General features: G+C 38.2%; 1 protein-coding gene and 1 long non-coding RNA gene across 2 annotated transcripts in view; both read left to right on the top strand.

Annotated features, from left to right (window-relative positions):
• The window catches only part of LOC107668408 (UPF0524 protein C3orf70 homolog B), a 9453-nt gene extending 5395 nt beyond the window's left edge, over positions 1 to 4058 (top strand). Inside the window, exon 3 of the mRNA XM_016460278.1 lies at positions 3165 to 4058. Within this exon, the coding sequence (XP_016315764.1) occupies positions 3165 to 3748 (584 nt within the window). The 3' untranslated portion in view covers positions 3749 to 4058. The remainder of the gene's footprint in view (positions 1 to 3164) is intronic.
• Positions 4059 to 4412: 354 nt separating this feature from the next.
• LOC107668409 (uncharacterized) lies at positions 4413 to 16261 on the top strand. The gene is made up of 3 exons (XR_001631890.1): positions 4413 to 4636; positions 12039 to 12142; positions 15700 to 16261. It is a non-coding gene; the product is annotated as an uncharacterized LOC107668409 (long non-coding RNA).
• The last annotated feature ends 300 nt before the right edge of the window (positions 16262 to 16561 follow it).

Below are 16561 nucleotides of genomic sequence, written 5' to 3'. Positions count from 1 at the left end.
TTTTTTTCTCGCAAATGCAAGTTTATATCTCCTAATTCGGACTTTATAACTCGACTTAACTCAAAAATAGTGAGTTTGTCAAATCTGAGGGAAAAAAGCCAGAAGAGCCGAGGGGAAAAGAGAGAATGACGAGTTGTTTTTCCTTATTAGAATTGTGAGATATAATCTCGGAATTGCGAGAATACAGTCAGAATTTTGAAATATAAAATCAAATTTACCTTTTTTTTATTCTTTTATTCCATGGCTCCATAGACTGTCACTTGAAAACCGTCATTTTCTGCCTCCAGATAGGCTCCGCCCACAAAAACCATCAACCCTGTTTCGGATCTGTAAGACTATCCCACTTTCTAATGTCAATTTCGTTGAATAACAGTGCTTATCGCTGGGTGACAAGCTCTTGTAATATGCGGAGAACATTTTGAAAATGACATCTAATCAATATAATTTATAATCTTTTTAAACCTAACTATTTTGTACCTTATCTGTGAAATTCTCTAGCCGTAAAGGCTATCTCTCCCGGGTTTTCTGCAACCATGATACGCGCGCATCCTGAATGTTTACAAACCTATAATTGGTCTATACTTTCCTAAGTGTCCCCTATAAATCCATTCTAGGGAAGTAAATGGGATGGATGGGGCTACTGTCATATGTTATCTCAGTAGAGCTGACTTCTTTATAATTCAAGGGATGCTTTTTGTGAAAGAGAAAGACAGAGATTGAGCATGTGAGAAAGACTCTTAGACAAAGCGACATAAGACAAGAGACTTACTGTCAAAGGCCATGAGCGAGTGAGTGGATGTTGATCTGGGCCTTAGATAACAGGGGATTAGTGTTGTCATAGTTGTCCTGATCACACCCCGGCTGAATTCTACCAGATGTGTGGAACGAAACGGAAACATGCTGTATGGTGCTGTCTGTCCCTCCCTCTCTGGACTTTTAATTTTGACAATTTTTCAACAATGGGGGAGCATGAGCACCCTGCTGAATCAAAAAATGAAAAATAGGACAAAAAAATCCTCCTTGATCAAACTTTTGATATACAGCAGTTCTCTCAAATTCCCATCTGTAATATTCACAATATGATTGAAATATGAAAGGGGCCATTCATGAAAACCAACATTTTTCTTTTCAGCTTTTATTTGTATTTTTAAAAAAGCTGCAAAGAGGGGTGATTGACGACAAAACCATGAGCACATGAGACCACCAGGATTCAGGGCAAAAATGTGACCGTGGACCACAAAACCAGTCATAAAGGTAAATTTTGTGAAATTGAGATCTATACATCATCTGAAAGCTGAATAAATAAGCTTTCCATTGATGTATGGTTTGTTAGGATAGGACAAAAATCTAAATATTGAGAAAATCGCCTTTAAAGTTGTCCAAATGAAGTTCTTAGCAATGCATATTATTAATCAAAAATTACGTTTTGATATATTTACGGTATAGGAAGTTATCTTCATATCAAAATATCTTCATGGAACATGATCTTAACTTAATATCCTAATGATTTTTGGCATAAAAGAAAAATGAATAATTTTGACCCATACAATGTATTGTTGGCTATTGCTACAAATATACCCGTGCTACTTATGACTGCTTTTGTACTCCAGGGTTACAAATAATCCAGATTTGTATAATGTGGGATCAGAAATTTTATTTAAACACCTATTAATAAAAAGGTGGAAAATCTCACATGTGGTATATTTCTTTATGTTCTCAGATTAGTTCTGTATATGCTGTGAGTGCTGTTGAATGTGTAGCTAATATAGTAGTTTTTGGTGAGTTTTTCCCCCCAAAATCAGCTCTTTCCTCTTTACTGGATTTACTGACAAGATGCGCATGACAATCACATTTGATTAATCGTGCAGCCCTACTTAGTGGATTATGATAAATATAAATTGCTACAACATGTAGAATAAGCCCCATTAATTCATTCTGAAAGTAGTATTGCTGAACTGTAATACCACCTCAGTGGATAATTCATTTTTTTTAAATCTCTAACTATTCTGACTGTACACAGGTTTTTATTATGTAATGAAATATGTTTCAATGAATTACATTTGACAATTTTAGATTTTTGATCTCTCTTTTCTGACAGCAAATCCAAAGATAACTAACAAAAGTGGTGTGTGCCAGTAGTTTTCATCAGCATGTAGATGCACGCCACAGGTTTTTGGAGAACTGTCTCTGTGTGAGATACTGATATTTGTGTTTTAATGAAAACAAAACAGATTGATTTGTAAATGATGATGACATTCAGACCAGAGGTCTGGCACTAATACTGCAGTGCACTGCAAGAAACTACATAATTAAGCATCCTGTGAGTTTTAATGCAATGCATCTTTTCCCTTTTTTCTGGATGCCTCAGTTATACTTAAAGAAACAGTTCACCCAAAAATAAAAATTTGCTGAATATTTAATCACCCCCAAGCCATCCAAGATGTAGATGAGTTTGTTTATCCGTTGGAACAGATTTAGAGAAATTTAGCATTTCATCACTTGTTCACCAATGGATCCTTGGAAGTGAATGGGTGCCGTCAGAATGAGAGTCCAAACAGCTGATAAAAACATCAGAATAATCCACAAGTAAACAAGTATCAACATGTCTCCAGTCCATTAATTAACATCTTGTTAAGTGAAAAGCTGCATGTTAGTAAGAAACAAATCCATCACTTCAAATGAGTCATCTATCCATAATATTGCTTTCTCCAGTGAAAAAGTCACCTCATATGAATCAGGAGAGAAATATGCGCGGATCAAGCACGCCTTAATGGTTTATTTGTTTCTGGACTGGAGTCATGTGAATTAGTAGTGGATTATTGTGATGTTTTCATCAGCTGTTTGGAGTCTCATTCTGACGGCACCCATTCACTGCAGAGCATCCACTGGTGAGCAAGTGATGTAATGCTAAATTTCTCCAAATCTGTTCCGATGGAGAAACAAACTCATCTACATGATGGCCTGAGGTTGAGTACATTTTCAGCAAATTTTCATTTTTGGGTAATCTATTCCTTTAAAGTTTTGCTACCTAAATATTCCCAAAGCCTCAGTTTAAATTTACTGCTTGCTCCAGTCTTGTTGAGGTAATACAATTTTAATTCACAAATTAGTATGTGCTTTCTGAGACATCAAGGTAATAATCTCCTTTTACTCTGTCTGTACAGGTAAATATGTCTACCAGCCAATGACCAATGTCGCTCAGCTACCCAGCACGCCTGTGCCGGCTGCTCCATCTGACTGCACCGAAACAGTCGATCTGTCCATCTCACTGGCTGAACGATTCCTCCGCATCTCCCCCTGTTTCCTGCCTCCACCTTGTCCCGAATCTCCCAAATACTGCAACATTGCCGAACTGTTCATCGATGACTACATTGTCAAACGCATCAACGGCAAGATGTGCTACGTTCAGCGGCCCCCAATTCACACGGAGGCCCCTCCCACTCAGATAAAACCCGCCTCTCTAACACCACAGAAACAACACACTGAAGACAAGCAGACTGTTGAGGAGACTGTTAAAGGACCAAAAATGGGCCACTGCTCTTCGCCCTCCAGCTCCGAGGACTCAGGGATCAATGCATTGGGAGGACACTATCTGGAGTCCTGTGAAGAAGAGTCTGAGGAAGAGGATGAACTTAGCACAGATGGACACTCCAGTCCAGGAAGTCTTTGGGACCAGGATGAATGCACCCTACTGTCCCCTTCCAAATCCATTGTGGAGATTATTGAAAATATTGAAACTACTGTGTGATATTTGTGTGATCTCTCTCTCGTTGTCTGACCAGATAAACTCATTGTGTTAAAAGAAATATTGTATGTAGAGGAAAATGCTACACCCATAAAGACAGTGCTATACTTTGCATTTGTCTTTAATCTCTACACTTATTGTTACACCTAACATTGTCCTGAATTTGATGTTGATCGCATTCCTTGATTTTAAACCTGCACTATGGAAGACTTTTTGGATAGAAGTAAACCAAATACCATTATTGAGCGAGAATCAGATCTATGTTCTTGGCTTACCTCAGTTCACTATAGTATGTCATAGTGAACTGGGGGTAATTTATGCTAAATAAATTGGGGAATTGGGGCTAATTTATTCAAAATGAATTATTTTATAGTCATGTCAGTAAATAGAAAATATGTCAGGCAACTGTGGTGGCATTTATGCTACTTGCTCCGATGACACATTTTTCAGATATTCATCTTGTAGGATTTTCTTCTTAGTATTAAATCTTTGTGTAGCTAGTAAGATATGGAGATAACATCCAACCATGTAACCTCAAACTATCAGAATGATCTTTGAAGAAGAGCAGTGTCGACTCTCAACCGAGGAAAAGCTCTGTAAGCTTGCAATTTTATGTTTCCATCACTGATGGCGATAGAGAGGTTAACATTTTGTAGTGCAGGTTTGAGGAGAACAACAAAGAAATGACACTTCTTCACCTGGACCTGCTGTGCCACATTATAACTAGCCAGCTGACCCAGTATATAATGTTACATGTGAAATATTTGGACCCTTCTCAGGGAATATTTCATTCTCAATGAAGGAGTTGTTTTCACGTGTTTAGAGAGCAGAGTGAGCAGAGTCTCAGTGATACTGAAAGCTGGCATCCGGTCAACCATCATCAAAGAGGAGGTCAGTGCTTTAGATATGCCATTTTGTTTATATTCTTTAAAAAGAGAAGAGTAACAGACAAGGCAAGTTTTATTTATACATTATATGTGTTCCCTGGAAATCAAACACATAACAGTGCTATTGTTAACACCATACTCTACCAAAGTAGATATGTTAGCATGTGCAATGAAGACATATTGGTGTTTCTTTAATCTGTCATGTTGCTTCTACCATATTTAGCTGGGTTCACTATTCCTAGGAGTTTGGGAGAGGAAAAGGCTTTGCTGGTCATTGATAATTTAATAGTCTCTAAGTGCGGAATACGACTGGCCTTTCAAATCACAGACTGATGTAAGACCATTCAGAACCCTATGCAGTATACCGACATAATGCATTTTCATCAAGGCTAACCCTATTCCAAAACACAGAACATGAATAGGGCACATCATTAACATTGGATGCAAATTATATTCATGCTACTATAACTAATATTAGTCATAAATGTTCCTGGCAATTCCTCCCTTCAGTCCAGGTTTAACAAAAATAAACAGGTGTCTTGATATAAAAGTTTCTTTTAGGCCAAACCTGGCTGAAATGTTTTTATTTTGCCTCAGTCATCAAGATCATGCTTGAAATGTCCTTGGAATGCACAGAATTTTACATTTTTCCAATTCACATGCTCTGTTTCAGGATACACCATTTATGGTAGAGTTTTCCTCAACCCCTAACCATAAGAAGTAGCAATAGTAGTACTATTTGCCTTATTATTATAAGCAAATTTAAATATTACACTACCAAATGACCATCAGAAACAGCAAAGAATGTTTGTGAAGACAGGACAAGGAACAGTCTTATTGCACTGCAGGCTGCTAGATAGATCAAAACCGGAGCGTGTGATGTGCTTCAATCATTCCTCATGGGCTGTCAGGATACAAACATCACCTGCAGTAGATACTGATTGATTTCTTCTTGGGGTGCTGTCATGTTTGAATAGCGTTTCTTACACTTCATTTTTAAGATGGCTCTTTAATGCTACTCCATCTGCTCTCGTGTGTGACCATCTTTTGTACAGAATTAGGGCTGCACGATAAATTGCATGCGATATTTAACTCGCATCTTGTCGGTAAAGCCATTCTGTAATCAGCGGAAAATCTCCATCACCTGCGGGCTTTCACATGGAGCAGCATTAACTACACAGAGCCGTTGTTCACTGACAAGCTGCGCAAAACCACGATCATATTTTGCGCATGTTTTGCGCAGCTTGTCGGTGAACAACGGCTCTGTGTAGTTAATGCTGCTCAAGTTGCTGACAAGTACTGACAAGATGCGCGTTAAATATCGCATGTGATTTATCGTGCAGCCCTATACAGAATCACCCAAACATAAAAATTCTGTCTTCATTTAATGACTGTCTCATTCAAAACCCCCTTTCTTCTGTAGAACACAAAAATAATTGTTTAGAAAAATGTTTATGCTGCTCCATATGACAAAAGCATAGTCACTAAAGTAGGTAAAAAAGCAGCATGAACATTCTTCAAAACTTTCCCTTTTGTGTTCCATGAAGGAAAGAAAGGCATACAGATATGAAATGACATGTTGTGTTGAGTAAATGCTGACATCATTTACAGTTTGCGGTGAATTATTCCTTTAATAAGGCAGAGAAAACACAAAGGCGATCTTGATTATGATTTGACATTTACTGCCCTGATTGTAAATGTGTACTGCATAAAGAATGGGAAAAAAGTCAGAATGTCAAACAGCAGGTTCAAGTCCTCTTGGTTTCCCAGCATCGTTTTGCGTGTGTCCTTTTCAGCGTTGAAAGATTCCTCTGAAAATATGAATATTTTAATACATAAGCCCACACCAGGCTGAGCACATTCACAGACTGAGTCAGCTCAATGAAACCACATGCACAGACGCATGCGCCGAATGAGCGGAAACAACGCCGCTGAACATTCTTATTTTCAGGACAATCATATTTTTTCTTCTTCGTTGCAGGAATATTATCTCTTTCTTACTGAGGTAAACCAAGCCACTACTGGATCGGGAACTCACCAATAGTTCACCTGATAAACAGCTGCCACAGTCTGTGGTCCGTGTGCAGACCTCTGTGGTAGATCTGGGTTTGATAAGCTCCATAAATGTCCACCCCGCCGAGCCCTCCGCTGCGCTCACCCTGTAAAATATTCATTGCTTTTGTCTTCTCCTCAAAGATTTGGGGGGGGGTTGATGTTTTCTTAAACATGGCCCTGACTCCACAGTCCAAAGTCTATTCAGACATTCATTATACTAACCATGCACAAACAGTGCTTTTTCAAGGAATAGCAATGCTGACAGGGTCAAATTCACAATGCAAATGAAGAGGAATACTATTGAAATTGTAGGTGTGGATGCTGCTGAGACAGAAAGGCTGAAATTGATATTCAAATGTGCTTGATATGAATTGTATGAGGCACGTGTGTGTTTGATGGCCGGAAATCATTTATACCTTATGAATTGACAGTAGCACAGATGCTTATTGTTCTGTGTGTGTTATTAGTTAATGACTTCAGCGGTCATATGAGACTATGAATCTGATTAAGGTAATAGTTTTTAAGTGTCATGTTATGTCTGCCTCTCTGTTCATTCAAGCCTGAAGTGCTCTGACCTTGAAGCATTATGGATAACTGACTTTGAACGAAAATATCAATGTAAATACTGATGCTGTTTCTAATAAATGTTAATAATCCACTTCAAATAATCCACCTGCATCCTGCCTCAAAATACATTTAAAAAGAAATACAAATATAAAAAATTCACACAATTACTTCCAAAGCAACATTTTATTTTTAAATAGCTAAAAAGGCATAAATATGATTCGCCATCCAAGCCCAAATCTTCTTAAATTATTTTCAAAAGTTATTTTGGTTGTTATACTCACTTACAGTATAACTCATTAATATGAAGTGCTTATTCATTATTCATGAAAATATGAATAATTCATATTCATGTGAATGTTTTTTTTATATTTTTTTTTACAAAAGTACTTTATTGTAATCTGTAATCAGTCCATTTTTCAAATTTTAGCAGTGTTTTTATTCCATTTATAGTGAAGCACTTGTGACAAATGAGGCACTCAATCTGTGAGAGAATAGCACAATGCTAGTTTTTCAGATTTCCATTGTTCTAAGTGCTTAACTGAAGATACCCCAAATAGGGTGATGCAAGTAGGATAAATATTGTGCTAGGCAGGCATAACCAGTCTGTCATCACAAATATGAGGCAACATTTTCCATTCAGCTTTTATGTACATTTTTAGAAACCATCTCTTGCTTGCTACATAATTGCATTATGAAGAATAATGTGAAGTATTTATTGTCATTGTGTAGTCTTCACTTGGTGAAATTACTGAAAGCTTAAAAACAGAAAATACAAAAATAAAAACAAGCTCAAAATAATATATATATATATATAGAGAGAGAGAGAGAGAGAGAGAGAGAGAGAGAGAGAGAGAGAGAGAGAGAGAGAGAGAGAGAGAGAGAGAGAGAGAGAGAGAGAGAGAGAGAGAGAGAGAGAGAGAGAGAGAGAGAGAGAGAGAGAGAGAGAGAGAGAGAGAGAGAGAGTGAGAGAGAATATATATATGTATATATATATACATATTCATTGAACACATGGACTTTTTGTGTCCCCTCTAGGTATTTTCACAATGAAACTTGCCATTACACCACCTATTTTTGACTATTCAGCTAAAAAAATATATATATATATATATATATATATAGAGAGAGAGAGAGAGAGAGAGAGAGAGAGAGAGTGAGAGAGAATATATATATGTATATATATATACATATTCATTGAACACATGGACTTTTTGTGTCCCCTCTAGGTATTTTCACAATGAAACTTGCCATTACACCACCTATTTTTGACTATTCAGCTAAAATCAAAAACAAAAGTTTTAAAAAGAGTTACAAATGTATACAAAAGTATATTGTATTTGTAAATCATACAACAAATATTGTAATTTTAACAATAACTTAAATCTTTATCAGATTTGAAGTTCAACCTTTCAGCTAAAATCTACCATCTTTATATGGATCACTCTTGTCTCAATGTGTGCCAGTTTCATTGTGTTCACCTCACACCCATGAACCAACAGCTACAGCAAAATTATTATGATATTGGAGTTTTTATTATTTATTATTATTTTATTCTTATTTAGAATTGTATTTATTTTAATTCATAAAAAGTATTCTACTTTAAGAGGGTTTTGTTGGTGAGAATAGAACACAAGTTGTAACTGGACCGACGGTTTTTAGGATTTCACTATCTGACGCCCAGGGTTTCCCTATGCTGTGCATAATACATGTATTCGTGCAAACACTTTGCTTCGAAGCTGCACATTAAACCATTAAAGGTAGAACCAGCCATAAAGCATGGACATCTAGAGTAGACTCTATTTGACAGGTTCTTCCTGACTCTTTCTTTCTCCCCTCATTTCATCTCGTATCCAAAACTGAGCAATTTTCTCCTCTATTCAATATATGGAAATGAAATGGTAACAAAACCCAGCGGCTGTCGTCAAACTCTCGAGGGAGTTGAATTTGGCAGACTCATTTGTGTTTGAATGGCTGAGTGCAGTGGGGAAACCATGTGGGAAGGGCTGGGCTGGCAAACACAACTCTGCTGATGAAGTGCCATGTAAATGGGGCTGTGGACTCTGCAGATGGGCCCTCAGCAGATGGTTTTCCACATCACAGGGACGTGTGCCACACTGACCTGGAATACGGCACGCCGGCGGTTTTCCCTCTCATCACCTCTCCAGCCCCAGTCTATTATCATGAGAAAGAGCAGCATGCTCGCTTGCGACGAATACTGATGGCTTTGTGCTGATAAGTGGAAGGCCATTGTGGCTGGATTATGTTTTTTGACAGATGTGCTAAGTGCTTGTTTTGGTGATTTGGTTTGTGTGCTTTCATAGGTTGTCTAATGTGGGCTCAATCTGTGCTGTACAGCGCTGTTGTTCTTAAATGCCAAGCATTTTATCAATGTACAGGCCAACAAATGTGTGTTGTTTATTTATTTATTTATTTATTTCCCCCCCAGAGAAAGCAGTGAAATAGCGAGCAGTGAACAAATTCTCTGTGAGCTTTTGTAAAGAGCAGTTATTTTAGTTCAACCATTTTTCAGCATCTCAGCAGTTCCCTCCACTCTTCATTTTCACTCTTCAGTTTCACTGCAATAAATATGATAAATAAATGAAAAAAAAAAAAAAATTGGTGATGTGTTTCTATCCTTAGTGATAATAGTAAATAAAATAATATTATAAACCTGTGAAACAAAATAATAAAATATATTACATAGTTATTGAAAAAAACTTTTTTAATAATTGCATATATATTGCATGCGATTAGCAAAAATGTAATGAACAATAATGACTATCTTAAAATAAAAACTATCTTAAAATAATAGTTCGATATATTAAATATATACAGTATATTGAAATATCATGTAAATAATTATATAATATATTATTTTATTTTTAAAAATTGCATATGTATTGCATGAAAAAGAATAATGCAACATAGCTTATTAATGAAATAAATCTGAAAAACAGTATCTGTTTGTTTCTGACTCATGGTGTCTCGTTGTTCTGAATGGAACAAAAACTGTTCTATTCTCTCTAAGCACTGGCAAATCCACTTCTAATCAGTAAAACTTCCCATGGGACAGAGACAAATTGTCTCTCCTGTTTGCTCTCTTGAATCCTGTCGAACAGCTGCAAAACTCCAGAGGCAGTTCAACCTATTTGAGCCATCACTGTTAATCCCACTGTTTCAAGAAGAATCCTAATCAACACTGAAAGAGTGAGTGATGAATGATCACTCTACCTCTCTATCTTTCCTCTCTCAGTTCTGCCTAAAGATATCTCCAAAGTTGACTGACTTTGTAAACGGATGACAGTTCATGCTCTGTTCAGAAACTGTAGTTACTCATGCCCTCATTCTTTCATGAATTTAGGGGGGGCATTAACTCTGATGCTCATAGGTTTTTGAGTTCTTTAATCTTCTAAGGCAATAAAAAGTTATTAAATTTGAGACACTGATATCAATATTTATGGTGCCAGTTTTGGTCTCTCAAATCTTCTAGCAAAATATATCATTTGCATTTAGTGCATCAATGAATTTGGTGGCAAGGATGTCATATAGAAAGGGGGGCATTTTTGTATTCAAAATGCTTTTACATATCGAAGGAAATCTTGGTATTTGTCTTGTAACCATACCCTGAAGGCACCTGAATGGTTTTGTCTTTCTGCCAAACAGATTTGAGTACAGCCCAGTTTTCAACAAAACTGGCTCAGATCATACAGAGTGCTGCAGGGATGACGTGTTTTTGTAGGCCAAAACCCGGAAATGAGTCTCATTTTAGCACTCCTGGTTCCATTGGCCCAAAGTAATTAGATTTTTGAATGAGTTTTTGGTTAAATGCTTGGAATAAGGTCTGTTAACACAAGCTCAAGATATTTTCATGTTTTACACAGGAGCATAAGATACATCAGTAATACCCCTCTTGGCAAAGGTGGTTGTTAACAATTGGATGAAAGGGACTAAAGAGGTTGTCAAGGATATGTTTAAAAGACTTGCCAGAATACAACCTTGGTGTAGTTCGTTTATAGCCTATGTTTAGCTTTTTACTTCTGGCATTGTATTTAAGCTTCAAAAGACATTGAAGTTACATACATCTGTGATGATTATCATAATGAAAAAATATGTAAGAATCATAGACTTTTGTTGTTCACGGAGCTTATTTTCTGCATTATTCCAAAAGCCAAAATCCTATTGGGTTTTTGTTGAGGGAGCTAGAGTGCTAAGTTCCTAGTTGGCCTACAAAAATGACGTCATCACTGCAGCACTTTATTGAAATTAAGCCGCACTAATGTGGATTTTTGAAGCGCAAAACCATATGACTATAACACAAATCTGAATGTGAGGACATGAGCCTGTATGTTCATAATGCTTTATCAGTTTGCAACATTTGGAATTTGCATTGCAACCATCATGCACTGAGGGTTTCAAACAGCACCACCTTTTAATAATAAAATATAATTAATAATAATATAATATTATTATAGATTTTATTTTATTAAATATTTATTTATTTATTTTTGTTTTGTTTGTTTGTTAATGTGGATACTTACTAAAAAAAAATCCAAAATAGACTACAGTCAAGATATTTCAGTGATACATTATGAATACTGTATTCTGTATACTGTAGGTTTCATTCAGCACTCTTGTGTTGTCTGAATATTTGCCATGATGTAAATATCTCTCTTCCATAATCAGCAGCAGCCACTTTGAAGGTTGGAGCACTTGGGTGAACTTTGCTTGCTCATTAAGCCTGGTTGCTTATTGAAATGTTCATAGGGTTTCTTGTTTGTCAGCAGTTGTAGACTTGATGCTGAAGAGAGGAGGAGGTCTGGTTAGGCTTTGGAAAGCCTGCTTGAGGAAAGAAGAGGTGTGTTTTCAGCCCAGACAGCTGAAGTTGCAGGTCAGTTGAGTGAGTTTAATGAGGTGGATGTGCGATAAAACTCATGACACAGTGCTTGGCACTAAATTTCCTCTCTGCTCCCTTCACACACAAATCCCGGACCACCTGACTAATCATTTAACCCTTGTGTGGTGTTCATATTTTTGTTATTCAGCCAGTGTTCGTGGGTCTGGTGGACCTGCTGTGTTTTTAACTCAACACAATCAAAAATTTTATGTTAAAATACTCAACAGATGTTTACTTCATTACAATTACAAGCAATATAAACTGCATATATGGTTAATATTTGCCCTTTACCTTTGTTAGATCACATTTATGAATTAAAGTGCTACAGCCTTGTGTGCAAACGGCAGGGGCAGAAACACAAAACTCACACTTACACTCACATTTTCACAGACTCTCTCTCTCTCTCTCTCACTCACTCACTCACTCACTCACTCACTCACTCACTCACTCACTCACTCACACACACACACACACACACGCTAATAGCAGGCTCAGACAGGAGGAGGACAGAGTGAAGTTACACAGGACCTACAAATTCCACACTTTTATTAGGCCCGGGTCCAGTGGACCCGTATGGGATCAGAATCCCGCCAAATGTATTGCAGTCACGGATAAAAAAATAACAAGCGTGAAACCAAAATTTAAAAACGCAAGTAAAATTTTATTGCACAATATTTTAAAATGATATTGCAAAAGTATCCGACTTGCACACAAAATCATGTTTTCCTTTAATTATATCTGTGACTGCAATACATTTGGCAGGATTCTGATCCCATAGACCCGAACGTCCTGTATATAATATAAATATGTAGGGGTGTGTACAGTGCGTGATCATTGACAATTTGTTCTGATATACTGTATGTTCTTCACAGAAAATGAGCCAAGGCCAATGAGTCTGAGTTTGAAAAAATAATGAATCATATAATTTTTCTTTTGATAAAAAATGAAAACTGGTCCCACAGACTGAACACCATACAACGGTTAATAAGTAAACAGGAAAATATATGAGGTGTGTGTGTGTATGGAGGGTTGAATACAGAGAAGAAAATATTAATTATTTTAAACAATTTTCAAAATAAAGAATCTTTGGAGAAAAATAAACAGGTCAAATACATGTTAAACATTAGAGTGAAAGATGTTTAATTCTTGTTACAAGATGCTTAGAAATCCTAAATAATGGAGGGAATGATAAAGACTAAACAAGTTGCTTTCATCACTTTATTTTTTTTGTCCTGTCAGCTTTTTGTCTGGGTTTCTCTCATCTTTGTTGTTTTTGGTTTTAAGGCATACCAACATTCCCCACAGTCTTTAACCACATTCATTCTCAATGATGTTTTGTTGCCTAAGCACAGTATTTTGGAGTGTGTCAGATCTGTAGAAGTACATCTAATTAAGACCAAACTGCTTGCCGGTTAATTAAAACTGCATAATTGTATGTAGAATTATCTATAACACACACACACACACACACACACACACACAAGCAACAACAACAACCAGTCTCACCGTCAAGTTCTCTGATCCTTCTCCTAAAACTTTAACAATTAGTTTATTTAAAATGACATTAAATTTGCATGTTGAGTTCTGCAATGTTAATTAACAACACTGAACCTTGGGGTATCACATGACAAAGATAAATTTGCCTCATCAATTATCAACTTGTTGAAATGGTATTTCATTACGGTCTATGTCCATTTAATGGGTGATTAGACTATTTAATATGCAGCTGAAAAATTATCCACTGTATCAAGCAACATTTCTTGTCACATTCTCCCAAAAATGCCCTAAATGCTCTAAGCAACTGTAACTAAATATGAATGTGTTATGTTTTATATATATATAATAAATATACATAAATAATAATAAATATAATATATAATAAATATACTGTGAGACTCTGTTCCGTGTTTTGTATATGTCTACCTCCTCTGCTACGTGTGTTTTCCTGGTTCCCTGAATGCTATTAAAGTCTCCTTGGTGATGTAGGTCTACTCCTCGTCTCCTTGTTCCTCGCTCAGCGCTCCCTCACAGTAGTGAACGTGACAGAATACCGGACCAAGACAGAAAAGTAAGCGGCGCTCCTTCTCCCCGTTTTGTTTTCGTTTTAAAAGTCTTTTGTTTTCCCTTGTTCCCCCCCCTGCGATTATGGAGATCGCTGCACGCTTCATAGCGCTAGCCCATAGAGATCTCCCCCTCGTCGAGTATGCCAGGGAGTTCTGTGGGCTTGCCGCAGCGACGGCTTTAGATGACGCCACCATCAACTCTTTGTTCTGGCATGGGGACAGTTACCATCACCCCGTGGACCTCCCAGACACCACGGTACTAAGCAGTAGGGAAGGGATTCTCCGGTGTCTGGAGAGCGTTCGGCCCCGAGCCAATACCAGCCCGCCGGCCACGGCACTCTCCAGCCCGCCGGCCGTTTCTCAGTCAAGTCCTCCGGCCGCGGCATACTCAAGCCCGCCGGCCGCTCCAGTGTCAAGTCCGCCGAACCCCGAACCTAACTAGGAATCTAAGGAGGAAAAGGCAGTTGGTGCTAATCCCTAGGCTCGCTCCAGTGTCGGCTCCAGCCCCAGAGCCCACTCCAGTGTCAGCTCCAGCCCAAAGAGAGCTCCAGTTCCCGAGTTTAGCCCACAGAGGGCTCCTGTTCCCGAGTTTAGCCCAGAGAGGGTCCCAATTCCCGAGTTTAGCCCAGAGAGGGCCCCAGTCCCCGAGTTTAGCCCAGAGAAGACCCCAGTCCCCGAGTTTGGCCCAGAGAGGGTTCCAGTCCCCGAGTTTAGCCCAGAGAAGACCCCAGTCCCCGAGTTTGGCCCAGAGAGGGTTCCAGTCCCCGAGTTTAGCCCAAGGAGGGCTCCAGTCCCCATGTCCGGCCCAAGGAGGGCTCCACTCCCCACGTCCGTCCCAAGGAGGGCTCCAGTCCCCACGTCAAGCCCAGGGAGGGCCACAGTTCCTGAGTTAGGCCTACGGAGGGCCTCTAAAGACTATATTCTCCCCAAGGATTTTTTTTGGGGGGGGTAGTAGGAGTCCATCCGTGGAGGCCAAGGCCAGGCTCCCCGAGCCAGGCTGATGTACTCCTCGTCTCCTTGGCTCCTCGTTCCTCGCTCCGCGCTCCCTCACTGTAGCGAACGTGACATATACATAGTACACACACATATGAGCTGCAGCTGTGACCGATCAGCCTGTGATGAGGACGGCCAGGTGTGCCTTGCTTGTTTCCAGGGCAACGCTGATGAAGCTGCGGGACGCTCGTCACAATATATATATATATATATATATATATAAAAAATAGTACTAGAGTTATACTTTAACTAGCATGTCTTTGCATTAAGTAGTGCTGCTTTATTGTCACCCTTCACAAGTACCCTGTTTTAACTCCTCATCACTGGCTATTCACACCCTGTTACACAATCTCATTTATCATCAATTCTCTTTCAAAAGCTCACCACTCCGAATTTCCACTTGGTGTCTGATCCATTTCTGAATACATTCACAGTAATACCACAGAGATATTCTGATGTTGTGTCGACTGGCCAAAGACTTTTTGTGCTTCACAGATTCCAGATGGATGTCGCTGTGCTGATTAGACTGCAGGATCAGGGTGCTGTGATCGTGGAGAGGGTTATCGAGAGAGAGGCTGAAGCTTTAACCGAACAAAACTGCATGTCAAGATGTAATGAGGTCGATTTTTGGAGAATGGATTTTCAAGGGGTTTTTAAAATTCTCTCAAACTTTTGCCTTGCTTTGATTGATATATCAGTATGAAGGACTTAATAGAGTAAATGTGCATGTCAACTTGTAATAAGATGTTAGGACACTGTAAATCTTTGATTGATGCACCAGTATGGAGGAGATAATTTTTTAAGTATTAATTTGAGCTCTAAATATTCTTTAGAAATGGAGTGTGCAATTTCTGTGCCATTAACAGCACCAAACTGCTTTCAGATCAGTTTCCTGAACACTCCTCCTGTCTGACATTGGTTGGACAAAAAGATAATCCCGCCTTCAAACTTACACTATTGAGTGCTAACTTATAAAACTTTAAAGACAGAGCTACTGTGAGCTACGGTATTGTTAATCAATGGTATATGCTTTTGTTGAAGTTGTCAGTCCACATTATTTTAACTTATTTTTTAGATAATTTTTAACAGCAGAATTCCTGGTGAAAAACTACATTACCCATGATTCTGTACAGAAATCTCCACCAATCAGAGAACTGAAACAAGCAAATTGTCAAAAGAGCTCTCTAGTGCCCGCCCACTCTTATGAAGCACTGCAAATGACTTAAGAGTCAGTGTACCTTTACACTTTCAAATGACTTATTATTTTTTGTATGTAAATGCATTTTGTATATATAGTCAATATCTATATAGTTTGTATACATAGTCTTAATAGTTTCATATTTCTCCATTGTTTTTA

Source organism: Sinocyclocheilus anshuiensis, unplaced genomic scaffold (assembly GCF_001515605.1).
Source record: "Sinocyclocheilus anshuiensis isolate Anshui unplaced genomic scaffold, SAMN03320099.WGS_v1.1 scaffold1237, whole genome shotgun sequence".
NCBI classification, from domain to species: Eukaryota; Metazoa; Chordata; class Actinopteri; order Cypriniformes; family Cyprinidae; genus Sinocyclocheilus; species Sinocyclocheilus anshuiensis.
The sequence above is the reverse complement of the archived record's forward strand: the minus strand, read 5'-3'. Positions and strand labels throughout refer to the sequence as shown.